Raw genomic sequence first — 22,856 nt, 5'->3', positions numbered from 1 at the left:
AATTATTACAATATAAAAAAGCAAAAGAGTCTGGATAAATTGATATACTAAGAAGAAAACTGAATTAACACTGACTGTGCTGCATTTCTTAGTAATCATTGAAAGAGCCGATTTGCAAACTATGGAAACATAGGAAAGTCATAGAAACCCACCAACGAGAGGAAATAGAAAAAATGTTTTTTTAAATATTTATAATCGTTATTATGGACAACCTAATGCGGCTATGAGTTAGGCTATTTGTAGAAAACACTAAAAAACAAGACCAGATTTTGAAATATGATAAGATATTTACAAGAAATGTTGATTATATCGATCTGTTATGTACATCTTGAGTATTTCCATAATCTTTGAGTTGAATCTTAGTCATCAGATATTATGAGTGTTATTCATTTTAAAATAACGCCTCTAATACTTAGCAATTGCTCGAATTCGAGCAACAGGTACACTAGTTCCTTTTAAATATGAAAAATCATAAGGTTAACATGGGAAACTACAGAGCCACTGATGCGAAGCTCGAATGCCCTATCATAATAAAAATTACTTAGTTTTCCTATTTAATGCCCAAAGAATCGGTGTATCGAATTTCAGCCTCCTAGGTAAATGGGAAGTGGGAGAATTAGTGATGATGAGTGAGTGAGAGTGAGTGTGTCAGTGAGGGCTTTGCCTTTTATAAGTATACATAGCACATTCAACCAGCTGTTAGTGAAAACAAATTATATTGGACTAAAACAAATCGATGATTACAAAGAATACTTTAAAAAATAATTTGAACATCCTACTACCATAGATAAAACAATGCTACTACTGTATTTTACTATGCATATTTAATTAATCTGCCATCCTCGTACCGAAGAATTAAATGTATCAATTGTCAGCATTACACATAGTATAAATAAGCCAACCATAAGTATGTATTTGAATTTTCTTCCAAATGCTGAATTTGTGTCACAAATGCTGAATGTTACAGCTGTTATGTTAAGCAAATTATATTGTACTAAAAGCTAGCTAGAAGCATTGACTTATTGGAGAAGGTTAGCATCGGCTGCTAGACTTTTTAAAAACTAAAACTTAATTTATAAAAAAAACTGGGACACTAATTTTAAATTATAGCGTTGAAATTCCCTAGTTCTCAAAATTGTCTTTCTTTCAACACAAAACTAATGAAAATCCATCGTCTGGTTGATTCAGAATCGTGAAAAAACCCCATTTACGTTTTAATAATATATATGATAGTTTGGACAGGTTTCAACCCTTCCGAGGCGTAATACATTTACACAGTTTATATGTAGACTACATTTTAACTCATAAAATAGTTCTACAATTAAATGGATCTCCTTTTACAAACGTATATAATAACCAGAAATTTTCAGATCGTCCTTGCGGGTATTTTATGCCACAAATTTTGACGAAAGGCTATACCTATTTACAGTGTTGACCAAACAGTCTGCAAGAAGGTTTTTTTTTGGTTGTGTTGCTAGCCTAGTGGTTAGCGTCTCGGACTTCGGTGCGGGAGGGACGGGTTCAATCCCCGGCACATCCACAAAACTTTGATGGGTTTGGACCGCTTTCCCTTAAAAGTGTTTGAAATTACCTCAATACAAAAAATGCCACTGGCGTAGATAAAAAAAAAAAAAGCATTAATAGATAAGCTATGTACCAAATATGATAATTTTAGCTCTATTCTAATTATGACAAAACACGAAGTAACTAAAAGCGAGTTTTGTTGGTGTAGTAATCGTTGCAGGAGGTCTACTTTACACTGAATCGATGTTCACTTTTATTGCTTTTGATCTTCCGGCACTGTTGACTCAGCGAAACTGAACTTGTATTTTACCGTATTTCGTTATATTAAAACTGCTGTTGCATTAGGTAAAATTCCCAATAAGCTTTAACATAGACCACTCTTTTAGCTCGGACTGTATTATTTGACTTACTGGGACTTTTGATCTACAGACATTGCAAACATTGTAGTTTTTGACCTAGCGGCACAGGTATAAATTATTTGATCTTCCGGGACTGTTGACTTCCAGCAACATTCCCGTTAAGTATAACACCACTTTCAGTGACGGTGTCAATCATATCAATACTTTGGTAAAAACTATTAATTTTGAAAGGCCTTTAAAGATTCATAATTTTATTGTGCTTCAGTAATTGAATGTTTTTAACTGTAGGCTTACAAGTAGGGCTTAAATATTGCTGGCTAAACTTGCCTAGAGTTGAAAAGGTTATTTATTTTTATGACGGAAGTGGTTCCCAATATAAAAATAAGAAAAACTTTTCAAATCCCTGCAACCATAAAAGGGACTTTTTAATTAGATGCTGAATGGCACTTTTTTGCCTCCTGCCATGGCAAAAATGCATGCGATGGAATTGGGGGAACAACAAAACGTGAAGTTCATTTTACAAACGTGAAGGCCAGTTTAAAAAGAACCTCAACAGATCAGATTCTAAGTGTAGAGAAGATGTACGAATTTTGCAAACATAACATCAAAGGGATTACATATTTTCCTGAAGGAAGAAATTCTGACTCACATCGAAGAACTTAAAACCATATTTGAAAACTGTGTACAGGTCAAGGGAATGAAGAGTTATCATAAATTTTATGGGGTTTCAAAAAACACAATAAGGTGCTTTATAACATCAAAAAGTGACATTTACGAAGACCATTGCATATGCAAAATTGTACCATTGACCCTAGAAACTGACGACTTGGTGGCTTGTGTATATGATGGGCAGTGGTGGTTGGCACAAATCGAACAATTAAGTTTGGAAAATAGTGATGTGTATGTGCACTTTTACCATCCTGCTGGACCAAGAACAACTTTTAGAAAGTCTAAAAATGACAAAGTTTGGGTACCTATTAACAAAATTTTAAGAAAACTGTGATTTCAAGAACTCAAAACGGCAACTGGAAGAGTATATAATATATTACAAAAACTGTCTGATGAAATAAGCATTTTTCTTAATACTCATTCCAACTAGGAAAACATAAGATAAATGTAAGTGCTTTTATGATTAGTTTGTCGTAACACATAACACAATTGTTGTTCTATTATTTTGTGGATTTCTTTGCATTTTAAAACAAAATGTTTAGCCTAATTATATATTATTAGCCAGCAATATTTAAGCCCTACTTGTAAGCCTACAGTTAAAAACATTCAATTACTGAAGCACAATACAATTATGAATCTTTAAAGGCCTTTCGAAATGAATAGTTTTTACCAAAGTATTGATATGATTAACACCGTCACTGAAAGTGTTGTTATACTTAACATTTATACGATTTTAAATTTGTTAAACAAATAAAATTTCTAATAATATTTGTTATATTTAAAATATTATAGTTTAAGGTGTAAAGTATTTGTTATCTATTTAAAAGTAGTAAATTGTCTGCCTTTTGAAGCAATAAAGGTCAGTATTTAACCTGTGGACTAGTCTCTACTACACCAAACACTATGCAATTTCTTACCGTTTCCAAAAATTCATAACTTTTACCACAGTAAAATATCAATGATAAATCTTTTACTGTAGTTTCCTCATATACAGAAGAACATCCTGTGAAAAAATCAAATTTTAATCCCATGTCCCATCAGAGATATTAAGCTCCAAACTTTACGAAAATTGAAAAATCTATATTTTCAAAAAATTGCCAAAATTAAAGGACACATATATCAGTGTTATAACTCTAGCTACATAGAATACACTAGTATATGTAATTAAATAAAAAATATCAGTAATTTACAAATCCTTCATGGAAAAAATAGGCTTCAAAAAGTGAAATTTATTTGTTTCCGTTGCTTGTTTTTAAAAATTTTTTTCACCCATGTGGGTACAAATTAGGCTGATTATGATCATAACCAAAATTAAAGATGGGAAAATGATGAACAAAGTGAATTTGGTTGCATTTGTGTAACTTAAGTAGGTAAAAAGATATGTTCGTTTACGTTAACGTCTGCAAACTCAAAAATCACCGTGCGCTGCAAGACAAAAATGGCCGCTACAAAAAAATTGGAAGGGATAAAAATTTAATAAAATCATTTTTGAACTTCCAAAACATGAGGGAACAATATATAAAAAATAAAAAATATTAAAAATGGTCCAGCAACCAAATTATTTTTTATTGGATCACTTGATATGGATTGACCCATATATATATATATTAATGCTACTCCCAATGGTCGATCTTGCCTCAGATGCCTCTCTCTTTCCTTGATGGTGTATCTTGCTTCAGTTTACCTCCTCTTTCCTCATTGGTGTATCTTACCTCACCTTGCCTCTTTTTTTCCTCGTTGGTGTATCTAGCCTCAGATAGTTCCAGACACTAGCCGCGTGGAGCGCTGAAATAGTTTCTTTCCGTAGCAAGTCAACGTCGTGTCGGCCGCTATGACATTGTGTGAGAGGCTGCTGAAGTGACAGCTAGTCGCTCCCATCGATATGTAACACAATGGATGGGCGGTACGCCCAGACACCATTGCCCTGTCAACCACTGGCGCTGCCGGCGTATATCTGTACGTCGTCAGCACAGGTGTGTAGTTAGAACTACCTTAAGGCCCATTCTACACGAGCCTCCAAAATGTTTTACAAACTACACTTGACGGGATCCCTGTGGCGTAGACGCGGGATGGGCGCGGTGGAGCTCGGTTTTATAGCTGGAGTTGTCCAACTCAAGCTATTAATTTGGACCAAGGTATTCTTCTTTTCTTTGTTTATTCACATTGTTTAGAGATATAGCTTACTTTAACTTCGGTATATACAAAATCGCTTAACTCCGACGAATAAATTTGTCTATACAATTTCAATTGTATAGAACATATTATGTTTGTCATATTGTAATTACTGTTGAATTTAGTTTGGTATAACAAATGAATATTGTAGCCGGCAGGGTGAAGGAAGAAAGGTGTTATATGGGGTTAATTAGGATGATATGGGGGTGATGGGTATATTGGTGAGAATTCGGGTAATCAGGAGGGAATAAACAGGGTAATGCAATAGGTTAGGAATAGCTGTGTCTGGGCCAAACCTAATTTAAGCGTGCTGAATCTGCTATCAATAAAATTATTTATCTATTATTATTATTTCTATCTATTATTATTATTATCTATTATTATTATTTAATATTATTATATTATTATTATTATTTATCTATTATTATTATTATTTATCTATTTTTTTAAAATTATTTATTATTTATGGATTGCTGGGGACCAGAGGGACGGATACCTTTTACCCAGATCAGAACACTTGCCTAGCCAGCTTTGATTTACACTAATTTAACTAACTATTTAAGTATTAACCTATCCTTCCAACTATGAACTGAACATGGATAATTTCTTACTAATCTTGATGAGTGAATGAATGATATGTAATTGAATACGGAATGTGAAATATGTATGAATTGATTGAAAAACTGTTAAGTTACATTCTGGGAACATGTGGTTTAGTTTTCAGGTTTGGAATGGTTGGTTGCAGAGGGCAACTAACCGGCTAAGTTGTAAATTCCTACATTTCAACGGTCGGGTGAGCCAGAAGGGCTCCCCGCTTGTGTTCTGACTTAGCCAACCATAATTGGTACTTATATCTATCTACATCCATATACTAATTGTAACTTATCAGTTTCGGGTCACGGTCCTAGAAATTGGTTCTTGTTTCAAGATGCCGAAGTTGAAGAGGGAGATGAGCCAAGATGGAGGACAAGAGTAGGAAGGTGGGGATAGAGCGTTGATGCAGTCGCGGCAGGCTACGAGTTGGCCATGTAGCCCGGCTTCGCGAAATGCACATACTATATATAAAATATAGCGTGCCGCTATGCGTCACAATATACAGCGTGTTTCAGAATTCAAGTAGGATATTTTAGGGTATTGTTCCTGGGTAAGAAACAAATCCAAATATCATATTTAAATTGACCGGAAGTCCTTAGTTACTCACACAGCCGCCATTTTGTTTTTTCGCTTATTAATTGTTTTCTAAAAAGTGGTAAGAGATACAACGTTGAAACTTTGCAAAAACATTTATGACAACTAGAAAAAGCTACAAAAAAGTTCTGTTCATTTTTAAATATCATAAAACAAAATAGCATCCATTTAAAATTTTGTTTCTTAAATAACTCAAAAACCGTTGAGTTTACAAAAACTTTACAAGAATAACTTCTTTCAGAAAATGCAATTACAAATCGATTGACACCTTAATCTTTAATATTGGATGAATATTAACTCAGATATGGCAGCTTTAGTAATACGTGACCGCTGGAGGTTAGATGTAGTGCATGCCGAGGCATGCGGCCTAAGTCTGCCACAACAATGCAACAGTCTCCGTCCGCTTTGCAAGTTATTTTTAAACGATTTTAGATTATTTCAAACAATAGTAAAATCTTACATAACCCCGAAAGTGTCTTTTTTACCAATTATCAATCATTAGGGTGGCTTAAAAATTGCACACCTTTTTACTTTCTTTAAAATTCATACTAAACACCCAAACCTTTTAAATCAGTTGTGGTGAAAGTCAACGTACTTGTTTACAAACTAATCAGCTGATTGTATTGTTGTCTGAAGATGTTATGGTTTATTCAATGTAGTCAGTTTTTAACTTTTAAACCTCACTTTTAAAGTGTACTCTTACTGTAAAAGGTTAGAGGAACTAACAAGAACTGAAATAATAACAAGAAACAAATAGTAAACAAAACACGACCTCTGCAGTACCCCGTACAGAACTAACAATAAAATCGTCTTCACACACAACACAAAACCCAATCCTCTAAGTTACTTTTAGTGCAATTCCATCGCATGAATTCAATTTATGACAAACAATTCTAAAGTTGTTGAACAAATTTTTAACTTCAATGTAGTGTTGTTTTAAAGTTTAACCACGTAGTTTTAGTATAATATCATATATTTGAGGGTATTTGTAATATAAAATTTCTTTGAGGTTATTTTATATAATTGTATATTTAAAAACAGTAGTCCCGTTTCAACAAAATCTGGGGTTGCGAGATAAAGTATTGTAATCAAATAGTTTATCCTGTGTTCTAGGAATCTATAGTTGTAAGATCAAGGAGTGGACTGTAAATTGTAACGTGAAACTAGTCATATGACATGATAACTGTGCTGTTTTTTTACAGTGCTCTGGATTGCCACAACGAAAACACTTATTAATCTGAGACATATCTCCCTTCACATCACTTGAATTTGATTTAGATCCCGCACTGTGAAAATTTGAACCTCGGTTGGAAACACGTGCATTCTTCTTGACCTGAAACCTCTAAATTTCCTGAACACTTGTATTCGAGAATAGACCTGTTTGTTTCTCGGCCTGTTCAAGCCTGAGTGCAAGAGCCAACGTTTTCTTCAAATCCATTTCTTCGGAAAGTAATTTTTGACGAATTGCTTCATTTTTAATTCCCGAAACTAACTTGTTCCTCAGTGCATCCGATAAGAATGTTCCAAATTCACACGTCGAAGCCAAATGCTTCACTGCCACCACGAACTCTGCAATACTTTCAGATTGTTTCTGGCATCGACTATAAAAAGTATAACGCTCAGCGACCACAAGGCGTTTAGGAGAATAATGATCTTCCAAGATTTTGCTCAAACTATCGTAAGATTCTTCATCAATCTTCTTAGGAGAAATAAGATCGGTGAGGACGGCTAATATTTTAGGGCCTATTACAGTAATCAAGATGGAGACCTGCTTCGTGTCCTTGACTTCGTTGGCCTTGAAAAAGTGTTTCAAACGTAACAAATACGAACTAATATCTTCTTCGTACGGATTAAACTCCGATATCCGACCGATACTAGACATTTCACGCACACGCGGATTTAATTTCGTCGCCAAATGTAATAACTGTACTTCTAATACTTAGTAAGATTAAAAGATCCCGATACTTGGGACAACTTACTAAATTGCATGATAACTCCGTCTGACGTTCCACTCCGCTTCGTGCCATCGTTCCTAGTCGGTGACGTCACTCAGCAGTGCAGCCAACCACACACACGAACTCAATACTCTTCTGGCAATGTAATATAGCCTTATATATTACAGGTATGCTATAGTATAGCACATCTACCATAGCCATAATGTTCTACCACTACCTAAACCATAGAAAAAATTAAAGTTCTCATTGGGTACCACAGCTTTTGGTTGCTAATTAGTTCATATTAGCTGTTGTCATAAATGCAAAAAATAATAGTACTGCACCCTGTTGGTAAACCTTAAACTTGTGCAGTTGAAACAGCTGTCAAAATTCATTAATCTTACTTTAATCTTACTAATATTATAAACTAGCAGAGTACCCGTCCTTCGTACGGGGTTGGCATATAAGTATAAAATGCTTATTGCAGTTATACTCAAGCCTTGCGATTGCAATGAGGGAGGACACAGTTTGATAACATTTGCTTCTTTAAATTTATAGTATTCTATAGTAACTTATTACACATCTACCATGGCCATAATGTTCTACCACTTTACCTAAACAATGTATAAAAATAAATTATCAAAAATTCGCAAAAAATCAAAATTATTCAAGTTAGTTCTCATTGCGTATAGCAGTTTTTTGATGCTGCTTAGTTCAAATTAGCTGTTTTCATAAATGCATTAAAATATAGTGCTGCACCCTGTTGGTAAATCTTATAACTTTTTAATGCTTTACATATCATAGAACCAACTTTTTAAGTTGAAACAGCTGACTAAATTATTTAATTCCCTTTAAATATGAATACTCATAAGGTTAACATGGGTAATTACAGAGCCACTGGGGCGGAGCCCGAAAGGATTTTTGAGATAAGAATATGCCTATATGTTAATCGGGAATGTGAGCTATCATCATGCCAACTTTAAGCCCAATCTGTCCAGTAGTTAAGGCTTGATTGAACTTCAAACAAACAAACAAACAAACACACAAACTTTCACATTTATAAGATTTGAAAGTTTGTATGTTTGTTTGCTTGTTTGTTTGTTTGAAGTTCAATCACGCATAAACCACTGGACGGATTGGGCTTAAATTTGGCATGATGATAGCTCACATTCCCGATTAACATATAGGCATATTCTTATCTCAAAAATCCTTTCGGGCTCCGCCCCAGTGGCTCTGTAGTTCCCCATGTTAACCTTTATGAGTATTCATATTTAAAGGGAATTAAATAATTTATTCAGCTGTTTCAACTAAAAAAGTTTGTTCTTTGTAGCAAAAAAGGTTTGTTGTACAAAAGCATTAAAAAGTTATAATATTTACCAACAGGTTGCAGCACTATAATTTTTTTGCATTTATGTAAACAGCTAATTTGAAGTAAGCAGCAACAAATAACTGTGATACATTAAAATCAAATCAAATATATTTATTTCCATTCGGTACAATAAAGTACAATAGGATAGGTCAGATTACATTTTACAAATTGTCATGAAGCAAATTAAAGTAGATGTGAATATAAAATTAAACTTAAATTATATAATATACTAGCTGACCCGGCGAACTTCGTATCGCCTAAGTTATAGGTTTCCCCTAAGACAGACCTCTAGCTGTACCCGCGGGCTTTGCCCCATTTAACTTCATAAGTATTCGCATGGCTCAATCACGTCCTGGTTGAAGTTCGTTCGCTACGCTCACTCACCTTTAGGTTGGAGCTCGTTCGCTGCGCTCACTTGCCTTCAGGTTAGCTCGTTTGCTACGCTCACTCGCCTCCAGGTTGAAGTTCGTTCGCTACGCTCACTCACCTTTTGGTTGCAAATTAGCTGTTGTCATAAATGTAAAAGAAATAATAGTGCTGCACCCTGTTGGTAATCCTTGTAACTTTAATGCTATTGAACATCATAGAACAGAACCAACTTGTTTAATTGAAACAGCTGTTAAGATTCAATAATTCTATTTCTCATAAGGTTAACATGGGAAACTCCAGAGCCACTGGGGCGGAGCCCGAAAGGATTTTTGAAACGGGAAATAGTTTACGTCCGATTCGCATACCTACAGAATTTACACACCAAATTTCATAACGATCGGTGAAGTCGTTCCGGAGGAGTTTGCAGACAAACACTGTGACACGAGAATTTTATATATTAGATAGAACAAAACAACTAAACAAACAATTTCTCCTTCAAGCTGGCCTGGAACATCAATAACAGATCAAATATAAAATAATTTCTGATAACATCATATCTTAATAAAAAAATAGAGGATTAGTTTTCAATAATAGTTTTAATGTGAAGAATAATTTATAGAGACTATTAATTAATAGAGTGTGGGGATTTGTATTTAAGTGTTTAGAAAAATCTAGAAAGCAATTTGGCAAGAAAAAACCTCATTAAGTGAATAAAGTGGGTTTATTAATAACCAGTTATAAAACTTTCTCTTGAATTGTTTGACATCATATTTTGAGATAAGGCCAATGAGTTTATTGTAAACCTTTGGAGCTACAACAACATGGCTGTTTATAGATTTTGAGAGCCTGTGGTAGTCAATGGAAGTATGATTTTTATTTCTAGTATTATATCTGTGTTCATGGAATTTTAGTATTTGTGTGTTATCTATTACATATACAGTTAAATCAAAGATATACAGATTAATAATAGTAGGAATTTTCATTGAAACAAAAAGAGGTTTACAATGTTCATCAAGTTCAGATTCAGCGATAACCCTAACGGCTCTTTTTTGGAGAATTAAGATTTCATCTACTCTACTGCAGTTACCCCATAGAATTAATCCATATCTAATTATTGATTGAAAGTAGGCAAAATAGGCAGTTCTAACAGAATTTGTTTCCAAGCAATGAACCAGGCGTCTTAGGAGAAATATTGTTCTTGATAGTTTTGGTGTTATATAATCAATGTGAGATCCCCAGGTAAGAGTACTGTCTATTTTTATGCCCAAAAATTTCACCGAATTAACTGCGATATTGATATCAGTCCCGCTATTAGGTTGGGGTCTTAGGCTGAAAACAACATTCTGTGTTTTACTTTCATTTAAGAGAAACCCATTTGCTTTGAACCAGTCTGATGATGTGGTGAGGGTATTTTTTGATAATAAATTTAGCTGTTCAAAATCATTATTACTGTGGAAAAAGGTTGTATCATCTGCATAAAGTATAGTTGAGGAATTAACTGAATTTGGGAGATCATTAATGCATATTAAAAACAAAAGTGGACCCAGGACAGAACCCTGGGGCACACGCACATTTATTGATATTTCTTGAGACCAGAGACCATAAGTGTAAACCTTTTGTCTTCGATTGGATTGGGGCATTGTGATACACAATGAGAACTGTGAAAGTAGGATTGTTTACAGTTATGTTGTTTTTAATGTCATGAATAATTTGCGATAACTTATTGGATGATAACCAGCATGGGTTCAGACATGGTAGGTCAGTTGTTAGTGCTGCTGTATCTTTCATTGAGTCTGTTATAGACTCAGTAGACAAAGGAAATTTTACAACAGGAATATTTATGGACCTTTCAAAAGCTTTTGATAGTGTTAAACATTCAAAGCTAATAGAAAAACTTCAGATTCTTGGTCTCTCTCAAAATGCTTTAAATTGGTTCAGTTCTTACCTCCATGATAGATCTCAGTATTTAGAAATTTCCTACTTAAATAAAGATAATAAAATTACAAAAATATCATCAAATTGTAAGCCAATCAGGTTTGGAGTACCTCAAGGATCAATTCTAGGGCCTTTGCTTTTTCTTTGCTACCTGAGAGGAGTAAACAGCGCATTAATCTATAAGCTGAATAGTAAGTTGTGTCTTTACGCTGATGATTCAAATCTCGTTTTATCAACTGCCTCACAAGAAGAAACTGAAGTGTGTTCTTATATTGAATTGGAAAACCTTGGAAACTACTTGAAAAATCACAATTTACTTTTGAATCCACAAAAAACTGAATTTGTAATGTTCAAGACAGCTCAAAGTAAACTACTACCAGAACCTTTAATAATACATGATAACCATAACATTGAACACGAAAAAAGTATAAATTTTTTAGGTCTGACAGTTGATCAAAATCTGAATTGGAACAAACATGTGCATAAAATTTTGGTTAAAATTAATTCAGGAATTCACGCATTATCTAAAATGTCTTATTACTGTGATCTAAAAACATTAAAAAATATTTATTTTGCCCATGTTCACTCTCATATATTGTTCTGCATAGCGCTGTATGGTTCAACAAAAAAGTTAAATTTAGAAAAAATATTAAAACAGCAAAAACAAGCAATCAGGATCATGCTTAAGTTAGAGTATGATGCATCAGCAAAAGAACATTTCAAAAATCTAAATATTTTAACTGTTTACGGGCAATATATTATGGAAACTACTCTCATTGCAAAGAATTGTACAACTATCAATTTTAAGAGTGGGCAGTAGCAGTCGGCCATATTGGATTGATGCCCCATAAGAACAATGTAATCTGTTGAACCATATAGCGCCGTTATTTTTAAACATAGAACTACGTTTGATGTGTCATTGGAAAGAGAATAATATTCTACAGGGGGTTTGCTTTTTATTTTTTCGATTAAAGAAATATTTAAATAATTATAGCAAAAATACGCTTGTTTAAGTTTACAAATTTGTGGAGATTTTTTTAAAGGAATATTTGAAATTCGAAAAAGCAAACCCCCTACAAAATTTAATTATCTATCGAATAAAATTTGTTTCAAGAAGATCCGACGTAAACTGTGCTCATGATATGGTTTAAGAAAATACATGTTTTTGTTGCCCATCGCGGCGGTAATTCGGCGTAGTAGTCTGGCAGATCTCCGTGAGATAGCAGCACGCTCGGCGTATTTGGCGGGAGTTCAAATCAGGTTATTATGGTTCTACATTCATCATGCGCTGCTAATTTTATAACTTTTTTTATTTAATGTGGAACAAATATTGTTACGAAATTATTGTTATGATTATTGTTGTTATAGTTATAGTTATTGAAAGAAAGGAAATGAACTGCGGACAGTAAGAAATGGTGTGGTGTTGAATACATTTTAAATTTGAATACACGTATAAAATATTGATATGTTGTCAATTTATCAAATACTATTTCTTGGGTCTGACTTAGGGGAGGTACGATTGAGGCATTAGTTCAAAATTTCTCTGTGAACAGCACTGTAATAGAGAGCATTTTGGCAATGAAGGTTTACTAATCGCAAAAATAGTTCTGTTCATAAAATAAAATTATAAATGCCTCAAATTCAATTTTATAATTTTTTACTATAAAATTACTATCATAACCTAACCGAACTAACCAAACTTGCTGATAACGAAATAATATAAAAAAAGTTTATTAATAGAAAAAATAATTCTGTTTATTAAATAAAACTAGATATTGCTCAATTAAAATTTTATAAAGACTTAATAATAAAATTAAACTATCATAACCGAACCAAACCAACCAAACTTGCTGATAATGATAACATCTTAGTCAAAAAGTCAGTGCCACCAGTGGGATTCGAACCCGGCACTCACGGCATTTCAGCCCGAAACGCTAACCACTAGTCCACCGAGGCCAGTGGTTGAAGACCATATTGTTACGGTAATGGTGTTCCCTCAGCTAATGAGAAGCCACAGCTGTCATCGTAAGCTCATCTATACCTCCCCTGAGTAAATACCCTATTTCTTAGTTCTAGACTGTTATAAGTACAAAACCAACATGTGTACAATCAATATAAATTAAATGCCAGATCCTTTCTGTCCCACGCAATGATTGGAAGCGAGCTGTCCCACGCAATGATTGGAAGCGAGATACAGTTTAGTAGAAATATAAAATCTTTTAATACAATATATACATTTAAGGCATTAAATTATATTCGTTTCATGTGATAACGGGCAAATTTAACTAATATTTACAGATATATTAGAACGAATTAGTCTGCTGGTATAAAAGATTATTCTGTTTATAAAATAAAATTTTAAATGCCTAAAATTCAATTATATAATTTATAATTATAAAATCAAACTGTCATAACCTAACCAAACTATAAACTATAACGATAATGAAGAAATCAAATCAAAAAGTTTGTGCCTCCGGAGGTTTCGAACCGGTAACCTTTAGAACATATCTCCGGTGCGCTAACCACTACACCACCGACCGAGACAAGATGTTTTTCTGTGGGGAAGGAAATATCCTAAGCCTCTAGGTCGATCACAGCATAGATAGCTACCCCTCCCACCTCGGCCGACGTCTTGGCCGTACACACTGTAACCACAAGGCACATTGCACTGGCCCGTGCCTCCTCGGGAAACCTCGGGAAAATGCAATGTCAATGGACATAAACAGTGCTGGTGTGCAACATAAAACCTAGGCGCATATTGAGCTGTTCGGCATGGTCCGGGCAGTGCAGCACAGCACAGGACAGCATTGGGAAAAAATTCTGCGTTGCACAGTTGACATCGCATATTGGGAAGCAGTGTCGTACAGTTCTCGTATATGAGTGATACAGTTTCTTGTGTGAGCATGTTGTTATATATTAGGATTTGAGTTCTGAGTCAGATTCAGGTGCTGATCTAGATTTATTGTTACTTCTTCACCAGAGAACAAGAAGGAAAGGGCGAACAAATTTGTTATGTTTAGTGATTTTATTATTTTTACAGATTTCATTTTTGTAATTGTTCTTTATATACTTACTATGACTGGTAACGTAAAAACTGGATAAAAACGCACAATTTCTATTAATTATCCTATAGCACCATCAAAAACGCTAGTCAACCCGGCGCAGGTGAGCAATGTGGCACAGACACTTGTGACTCGACCACAAGTGCGCGCAGTCCACGTGCGGGACTGCACTGCCCTGCGCTGCGCTGCGCCATAATATGCGCGTGTCCTAGCGAACATGTAGTTTACAAAACACTGCCCTGCGCTGCGCTGCGCTGCTCCGACTGCGTCTCAATATGCGCCGGGCCTAACTGTGCCCCAGTGGTAAAGAAACTCTTGTATACTTCCCTGCACACACACTTTGTCAACTACGGTAAATTGCACGAGGGAGAAGCGATACGCCAGATTGAACAATCACTAGGAGTCACAGTCCAGCTTTGTGGTTTTGTCATAGACGATATTATGACTTTCTTGGGAGCCTTTCCTGACGGGCTTATAGGGGATGATGGAATTTTACAGGTAAAGTGTCCATCAAACGCAGAAAATATTACGCCTGAGGAAGTGATTAGAAATAGGGTTGGCTTGATAGGTAACATGTTTCAAAAGAGTCATGAAGAGTCATGAAAGTTTTGATATTAAATCAAACCACCCCTATTTCTACCAAATCCAAGGACAGCTCACAGCTGCATATAATAAATCGAAAATACCGCATCCTTGCCATTTGGACACCAAAAGGTCTAAAAACTGTAAAAATTGATCGGGACGATGACTTTTGGGAAGTAAACATGAAAGAAAAACTTGAAACCTTTTATATGAAATGTTTACTTCCTGAACTCATCGACCCAAGACAAAGAAGTCTATCCATTCGAGAACCAAACCACATTTTGCTGGCTCAAGAACAAAGGAAAGCTAAAAAATTGGCAAACTCTATTTAAAAAAGTAGAATCCTCTATGATAGATGATAAATGTGATGTTTATCTAAAATTATTCAAATAAAAACTATCTTCTATTTATAATATAATGAGTATACTGTACTGTAATATATAATACAATATGATTCAAATATTAAGCCTATTTGTTCATAAAAATAGTTTTACAGTAAAATACATGAATTGTGACACAGAGAAGGACCTTTCCTGACAAAAAATTAAGTACACTAAATAACAGGATTGCAAATAACTTCATTTTGTGATGTTCTACAAGCCTAGTATAAGTGTTTCACAAATTGTATGTTTGTCAAGTGTTTTTTTTGGTTAGGTCTATGCCATCCACCATGATTGTAAAGTTGAACAGTATTTACGTTGGTATTTAGAAAACTTGATCTTCAACTAATGTTTCCAACATGTGTTGGATCCGATGCACCATTCATTAATGTAATTACTTTTTTCATTTTTGAGTAATCTCAGAATTGATAATGTTACACCATGTACATATAACAGATAAATTTAATTACATATTATTCACTCTGTTTTTGCTTATTTTTCATGAGCCTTGTTCCACTATTTTTCTTTCGTACAACACTTTTTTACTCTTCGCATTTTTGCGCTAAACTTTCTCGTTTAGGAGCTGCATGATACAAAAAGTAGACCGGAAGTCATTTTGTCATAGGCTGTATCTCCTAAACTAGTGGGTTTATGGAATAAATATCACGAACTAGCTGTTGTACCCGTGCTTTGCAACGGGAAGAGGACACAAAATAGAAACATTTTAATTTTTAAATCTGTTGCATATAAAGTTACACACCCGCCAACGCTTTTAGAAACGAAATTCAACTTTTATAGCCGTTTAAGTTATGACTTTTAAATCTGGTGAGTAGTGGATACCACCATTTTGGTTTTGATTATTTTAAATCTTGTGTAGGCTGATATAAGAAAAACTGACCAAATCTTGAATACATGAACATGAATACATGAACTTTGACATACATGATTTACCTTCATCTTACATATCTTTTAATTTACTATTCACAATTTTGAATTTCAATTTTGAAGTTGCAAAATTATTAGTTATTAAATAGCATTAAAGACAGCAGACAAAACTAATATGATTATCTTTACTTTTATATTTTAATATGAATATTTACTTTTAAAATGATCACCTCAGAACTTTTAAAGCTAAAGGGGCAAAGCCTACGGTCAGTATCGAAATGTGAATAGTCCTATAATGGTCCTTGGTATAGTAGCTATATTTTTGTAAAATTTAAGCCCAGTTGGTTTAGTCGTTTTTGCACCTATTAGTAACACACATGCAGACAGATACCATTAGATTTGTATATAATAGTATAGATAGATAAAAAGGTTTTAAATGTTCTATCCGAAAACATGATAAACTATAGGGTTTTTATAAGAAATTTCAATTATTGCTTTAGAAAATTTTGTATGATCCTTGTTCCACTTCAAAACTTTTGTTTCAAAACTGTTTCAAAACTCATTCCCATAACATTACTTTGTCTATGATATAAAATTGTAACAGGCTAAATAACCATCTTAGATAAATCCACTAACAACGAAGAGCAGTGAGCAAAATCGAGTGTTCTAAGTAAATAAGCCATGGAAGTGACTTTAGTGCACTCCGTCACTCCAAGCAGGGTGGAATCGCCGTCCAGTCCACTGACACAGTTCGTTCATCGCCAGTGCTAATGCGGCGTTGCCTTACATTGCTTAGCGCCTGGCGAGGGTTCGGCAACACCGCGCCCGCGCGGTGAGTCACTTATCGATCGATACATGCCTGTGACGTTGAGACTGCCACGCACGTAGTTCAACAAATGTCCGCTCCACTCCACGCGCGCTAGTGTGCCAATTTCGGGATTTTGTTTTACTGGGACCTACTCTTAAGTCCCCAGCTCATTCGTATAATACTAGAAAGAGAAATGAGGTTATCCTGCCACATAGATTAAAGTTTTTTGAAAAGAAACCAACCTACATGGGATATACTTTTCCTAAATATATTCCAGAAAACATAAGAAGAGAAAATAATTTAAATAAGTTCAGGAAATTGCTGAAAGAATATTTGATACAACTGGCCCCTTAGAAGAATTTTCCACCTCCCAGATATAACCTACTGTAGATATAAATATTTTTGTTATTACTTTTCATTTTTGCTTGGTAAATTGTAAATATTAGATTTTAATTAGATTTAGTATTGTAATATATATGACCCTATTTACTGTACAAACTATGTACAAAAATAAAGAACTATGACTATGACTATGACTATGACTATGAATACTCATAAGGTTAACATAGGAAAATCCAGAGCCACTGGGGCGGAGCTCGAAAGGATTTTTGAGATAAGAATATGTCTACATGTTAATCGGGAATGTGAGCTGTCATCAAACCAAATTTCAACCCTGTCGGTTTAGTATATTTAATGTTTACTTGTCAGAAACACCCATCCAGACATTCTCAGTTATAATACAGGGCGTTTATAAAAGAATCATCAGGTTTTAATGGCATGTACCTCAGCCAATTCTTGTCCCACATTAATATTTGAAACATGTGCTTAAAAAGCATGTTTCCAAGTTTTATAATCAGCTGCTCAATAATCATTCTTGGTTTTCCTTGGACGTGTTTTCATAATTTTCAAAATGATAAGAATTAAAGAAAAAACATTTTGTGTTTTTCATTATGACTCAAGTTTATCTTTAATAACCGTGCAGAGTGAGTTTCGGAGGCGTTTTAGACAGACTCCTCCTACATACCAAAGCATTATGTTGGTATTATGGTGGTATCGCTAGTTTGAGAACTCTGCCTCATCCTCCTCCTTAATATCTATGTTCGTAACTTCAATGAGAAGCTACCTCAGAGGTGGATTGGCAGATATAACAATAATGACTTGGCCCTTCTCAAATGGTTCCTTACATCTCCTGATTTTACAGTGTGTAATTTTATTCTATGGGGCTATGTAAAAGACAAAGTTTATGTACCGCCAATGCCTGAAACGCTTCAAGAGCTCCGTGGACGAATTTGCAATGCCGTAGAATCAACCAACCTTGCGATACTAGCCGGTGTATGGGACAATTTACAGCATAGATTGGAAACTTGCTCCACGGATAGTGGACGGCACATTGAGCACTTCTAGGGGTTGGGGTATCTATGACAAATTTAAGAGCTATCCTTTTTGTTGATATGTTTTATATACATATTTGTTTAACATTAACGTCAATAGGCTAACATGTTTTAAAACCTGATGATTCTTTTATAAACGCCCTGTATTAGTAGGACAAACCATAGACAAATTTATTTGTCTAGGACAAACGTAATAAGTGACAATTGTTTATTTTCCATAACTAAGGAGAGGAAATTTACGTTATATTTATTGCTTACTCTAACATTGTAATGTGCGCTACTTTATTGGCACGAAACCTGCTTATTCACTTCCTATATGTTATTCTTATGAATGAATCATTTGAGCACTTATTTATGGACATAAGTTGACAAGTTTACTTTTAAGGCAGGATTTTCCAATAAATCATTATACATTCTCTGAATATGTGAATGTGCTGCAATGGGGGTATTTAGGCGTGCCGTTGTTATATCCTATATAATTATATATATATAATATGTATTAAAAGATATTAATACGTATGCTTACTACTGGATATTATACAGCTAGTTTACGCGCATGGAGAAACATTTTGGCTGTTCTTAAGAAATTGAAAGTGGCCACTATTTAGAATTTTAATAATTACCTTATTTTAGGTCTTTGAGAGAAAATACTTTAAAATCCTTTTTAGTACGTATCTAAAATCTTAGAAACTGATTTTTTAGAGCACTAGGTGATATGAAAAATTGGCCACTATAGACCTGATCCTCTTTCTCAATTTAACAGTTTACAACCGAGTTTTGGTTTGCTAAACAATTATTTGTACTACATTGAATAAATCGGAAGTTCATCATAGTTTTTTAACATTCCCCTAAGAAATGTATGTAAAAACAATGGTTCAGTATGATGTAACACTTAAAGAGGTACCATGTGTAAAGTGTGCAATATTATATTATTTTCATAATTTTGTCATCTCTTTTTTACTGTTGCAGACGATCTATTTATGTTTTCAACCTGACTTGAAAATTGATCTGATGAGTAATCTGCTCACATTTCATCTTTAAAACTGTTATTGTATATTGTGAAAGTTGGTCAACCATTGGAAGCACCTTCTAGGAATAAATTAAAGGCGTAGGGGTCAACCTTTTGAAGCCCTGATCGAAATATCCTTTTTAATTACCATTTTGCGCTGCGCTAGATCTTAGGCTTTTAAATGACACCTCAATCGTAAAAATCGGCGAAGTAGGCTGGGTTAAAACGGACTGCTACAGCTTATTGAATTAGGAAGAAAGATAATGTTATATCGCATGCTTACTACTGGATATTATACAGCTAGTTAACGCGCATGGAGAAACATTTTGGCAGTTTTAATAGGGAAAATCATGTTGTAAACAATCACATGACCACATATTTCTTTCAACCGATAAGGCCTATATGATATGCAATTTAGATCCAATAATTTTACTGTAAAACTAATTGTAATTGTATTGTAATTGTAATTGTCTCGATTTGAAACGCCTTGAATTGAGGTTGGTCGATTCACACACACTGGTTTACAGTACAGTAGCTACATATCACCTTCCATTGCATGCTATATATGAACAGAGAACATCAGTGCCAGAAACAAAAGACAAAACACACTCCAGCTCATCTCCTAAAGAAAATACCAGTTCGCAACAACAGAACGTGATACTCAAGGACAATATCTGGAAAATATAGAAATCAGGCTTCAACGCAGTGAAGATAACAATGATCAACTTGAAAATGCAGAAATCAGGCTTCAACCCAGTGAACATAATAATCATCAAACAGATAACAATGCTTCAACAGATGTTCCTCGCAAATCAGCCAGAACAAGAAAGCAACGGAAAAGACTGGACTTATGAATCAAATTTAGTGGGGAAGAAACTGTTGTATCTCTATGTTTCAAATGCTCTGCATTTAATAATTTAATCATCTGTTATTTTCAAAAATGTGATTCAATTAATGTAAATAAACCAGTGACAAAATAAGGCTCATTTTTCAACTTACATTTATTTAACTATTTATTTCAATATAAACTTACAATACATAACAGAAACATAAAACAATAACAGATAGTTTGTTTTGAAAGAGCTGTTTAGTTAAAATATCATTCATTTGGAAAAGAAATTGTCACCTGTAGAAAGAATAAAAAAATAAACACCTAATAACTTAGCAACGCAATTTGTCTATGTTTATTATCCATAGTGTTATCCGTTCTACTATCTGTGATCGCTACTCTATTAGGATTGTGCTGGTCGATAGACTTGATGTGTGAAACGCGGTATGAATCATAAACATAAACAAATGACGGTTTTGGCCCGAAAATAAACATTATTTAACATTGCTTAAATGGAGCTGCCAAAACATATGTTCAATGCTATAAGTATAGGATTCGGGCTAACAACGTCATTTGTTTATGTTTATGATCCATACCCGGTATTTTTCTAGTAATCGTGGTGAAACGCATTTAACCCTCAAAGTGTCCATAGTATTGGTCTTAATAACCGCCCATTTATTGCGCAATCGCAGGGTTTTATTAAAATGTATCTTAAAAACTTAAATCAATGTAAAGTATACTGTTTTATATATAATTTTGTTTGGAAAATTATGGGCTTCAATGTAACATATAAAACATTACAAAAAAAATGTTCAACAATTTTTGTGGGGTTAACATTTCTAAAAGATTATAAAATTAATGAAAAAATGCATGTTTGCGCTCAATAAATTGTTATAATTTATAGGTCTACAAATATTTTAAAATAGCGAATTTGTTCAAAATTTTATGAGGATTCCAAAAATATAGTAATATAAGGAAGTAGGTTTGCAAATAAAAGTTATGGACAAAAAACAGATTTCGTACATAGCGTTTAGCTAAGAATGCGTAGCCTAACCATAGCTAGGAATCTGGCTGATAATTTACATCAATATCACTACCTACTTCTTCAGGATCATCAACCAGCCCTTCAAAATCACTTAAATCTTCTTATAATGCACCACGTATATCACTACTTTTGATTTTTAACACTAAAACAATAATAAACGTAATAAAACACATCAGTCATCGGTGCGAGGTTAACCAAGTTGTTAACAAATACGCACGTCAGCTGTCTGCTTCAATATTTTCGGAACTAAAATTAAAAGCGTCTACATCAGGAGAAAGCTCAGAATCTGCCGAAAACAACGATACCAATCTCGATCCAGTTCAATCTGATTCAGTCAGTCCCAGAGCCTTCGCCGTAAACGATGTTTGTGTGTCGCAAAAGCGACGCATAACACCACAGCGGCCGTGTTATGTGTCGATTAAGCTACACTTAACATTCGGAGGGTTAATTCTGCAAGATGGTGCGGTATGCTGGACGCTCTGGAGAACACCTTCCACGTCCCGGCATACCTCATGCGCATTATAGCGGATTACCTCTGGTTCTGCCTCCTCATGTATGATACTACAGAAGGCCCGCGGACGATGAGTGTCACTTCTGGTGCTGCCCAAGGTTCCATATATTCGGCCCGGAAAAATGAGATCATGTTCTGACCAAAAAGGGTATTGACACCATTGTGCCGTTGAGGGTGGGGGACATCAAAGTCCAAACCGTTCGTGCCGCCAAGTATCTTGGTGTCATGGTGGCTTAGCTGGCGGGACCAGATATTCCAGATAGACAAGAGTTGCTTGTTATGTAAACAGTACATGTGTTTCAGGTCACAAAGATCCAGCGTGGGGTCCAACCCGTTTGGAGGCTACACCAACGTGAGTGTGAGCAGTGATGACTACCAGTTCTCTGAGGATGCGAGTCAGAGACTAAAACGAGATGAGAGACTGTTCTCCATAGGGAGCACACGCTCTATCAACAGCGACACCAGGATCTCTATCAAGTAGGTCATAATAGTGGCTAACTCATTATATGTCGTTCCATCCGAGATGTTTCATTCACTCATTTATATTGGGATTTACCTTTTCAATGGAGAGCTTAGCATTGTATACCTTTTATTTACAACAAAAATTTGTAATCACAAACAGTGGAGACTTTGACTTTCGTATAAAATATTAAGGTATGAAGGTGTTGTGGTTGTAACCATTATTACATATTCTCATAGGAAATATTGTTCAATGTAAATAATTCAACACGTTTTAGATACCTTTTTATAGTTTTTTAGATTCTTTTTTTAGTTTGTCCAATAATTGTCTTCATGACCACTACTAGGTCTGGCTAGTTTACGCGTGAAGTTTTCC

At 34.5% G+C, this 22,856-nt stretch overlaps 1 protein-coding gene across 1 annotated transcript in view; it reads left to right on the top strand.

The window, feature by feature from the left end:
* The window catches only part of LOC128999435 (uncharacterized), a 140,322-nt gene extending 117,820 nt beyond the window's left edge, over window positions 1–22,502 (top strand). Inside the window, exon 16 of the mRNA XM_054425956.1 lies at window positions 22,325–22,502. Coding sequence (XP_054281931.1) covers window positions 22,325–22,502 — 178 coding nt within the window. The remainder of the gene's footprint in view (window positions 1–22,324) is intronic.
* Window positions 22,503–22,856: the final 354 nt, after the last annotated feature.

The sequence above is a fragment of the Macrosteles quadrilineatus genome, unplaced genomic scaffold (assembly GCF_028750875.1).
Source record: "Macrosteles quadrilineatus isolate MER2022 unplaced genomic scaffold, UCM_ALF_1.0 Scaffold_8__2_contigs__length_117827958, whole genome shotgun sequence".
Lineage (NCBI taxonomy): Eukaryota > Metazoa > Arthropoda > Insecta > Hemiptera > Cicadellidae > Macrosteles > Macrosteles quadrilineatus.
The sequence above is the reverse complement of the archived record's forward strand: the minus strand, read 5'-3'. Positions and strand labels throughout refer to the sequence as shown.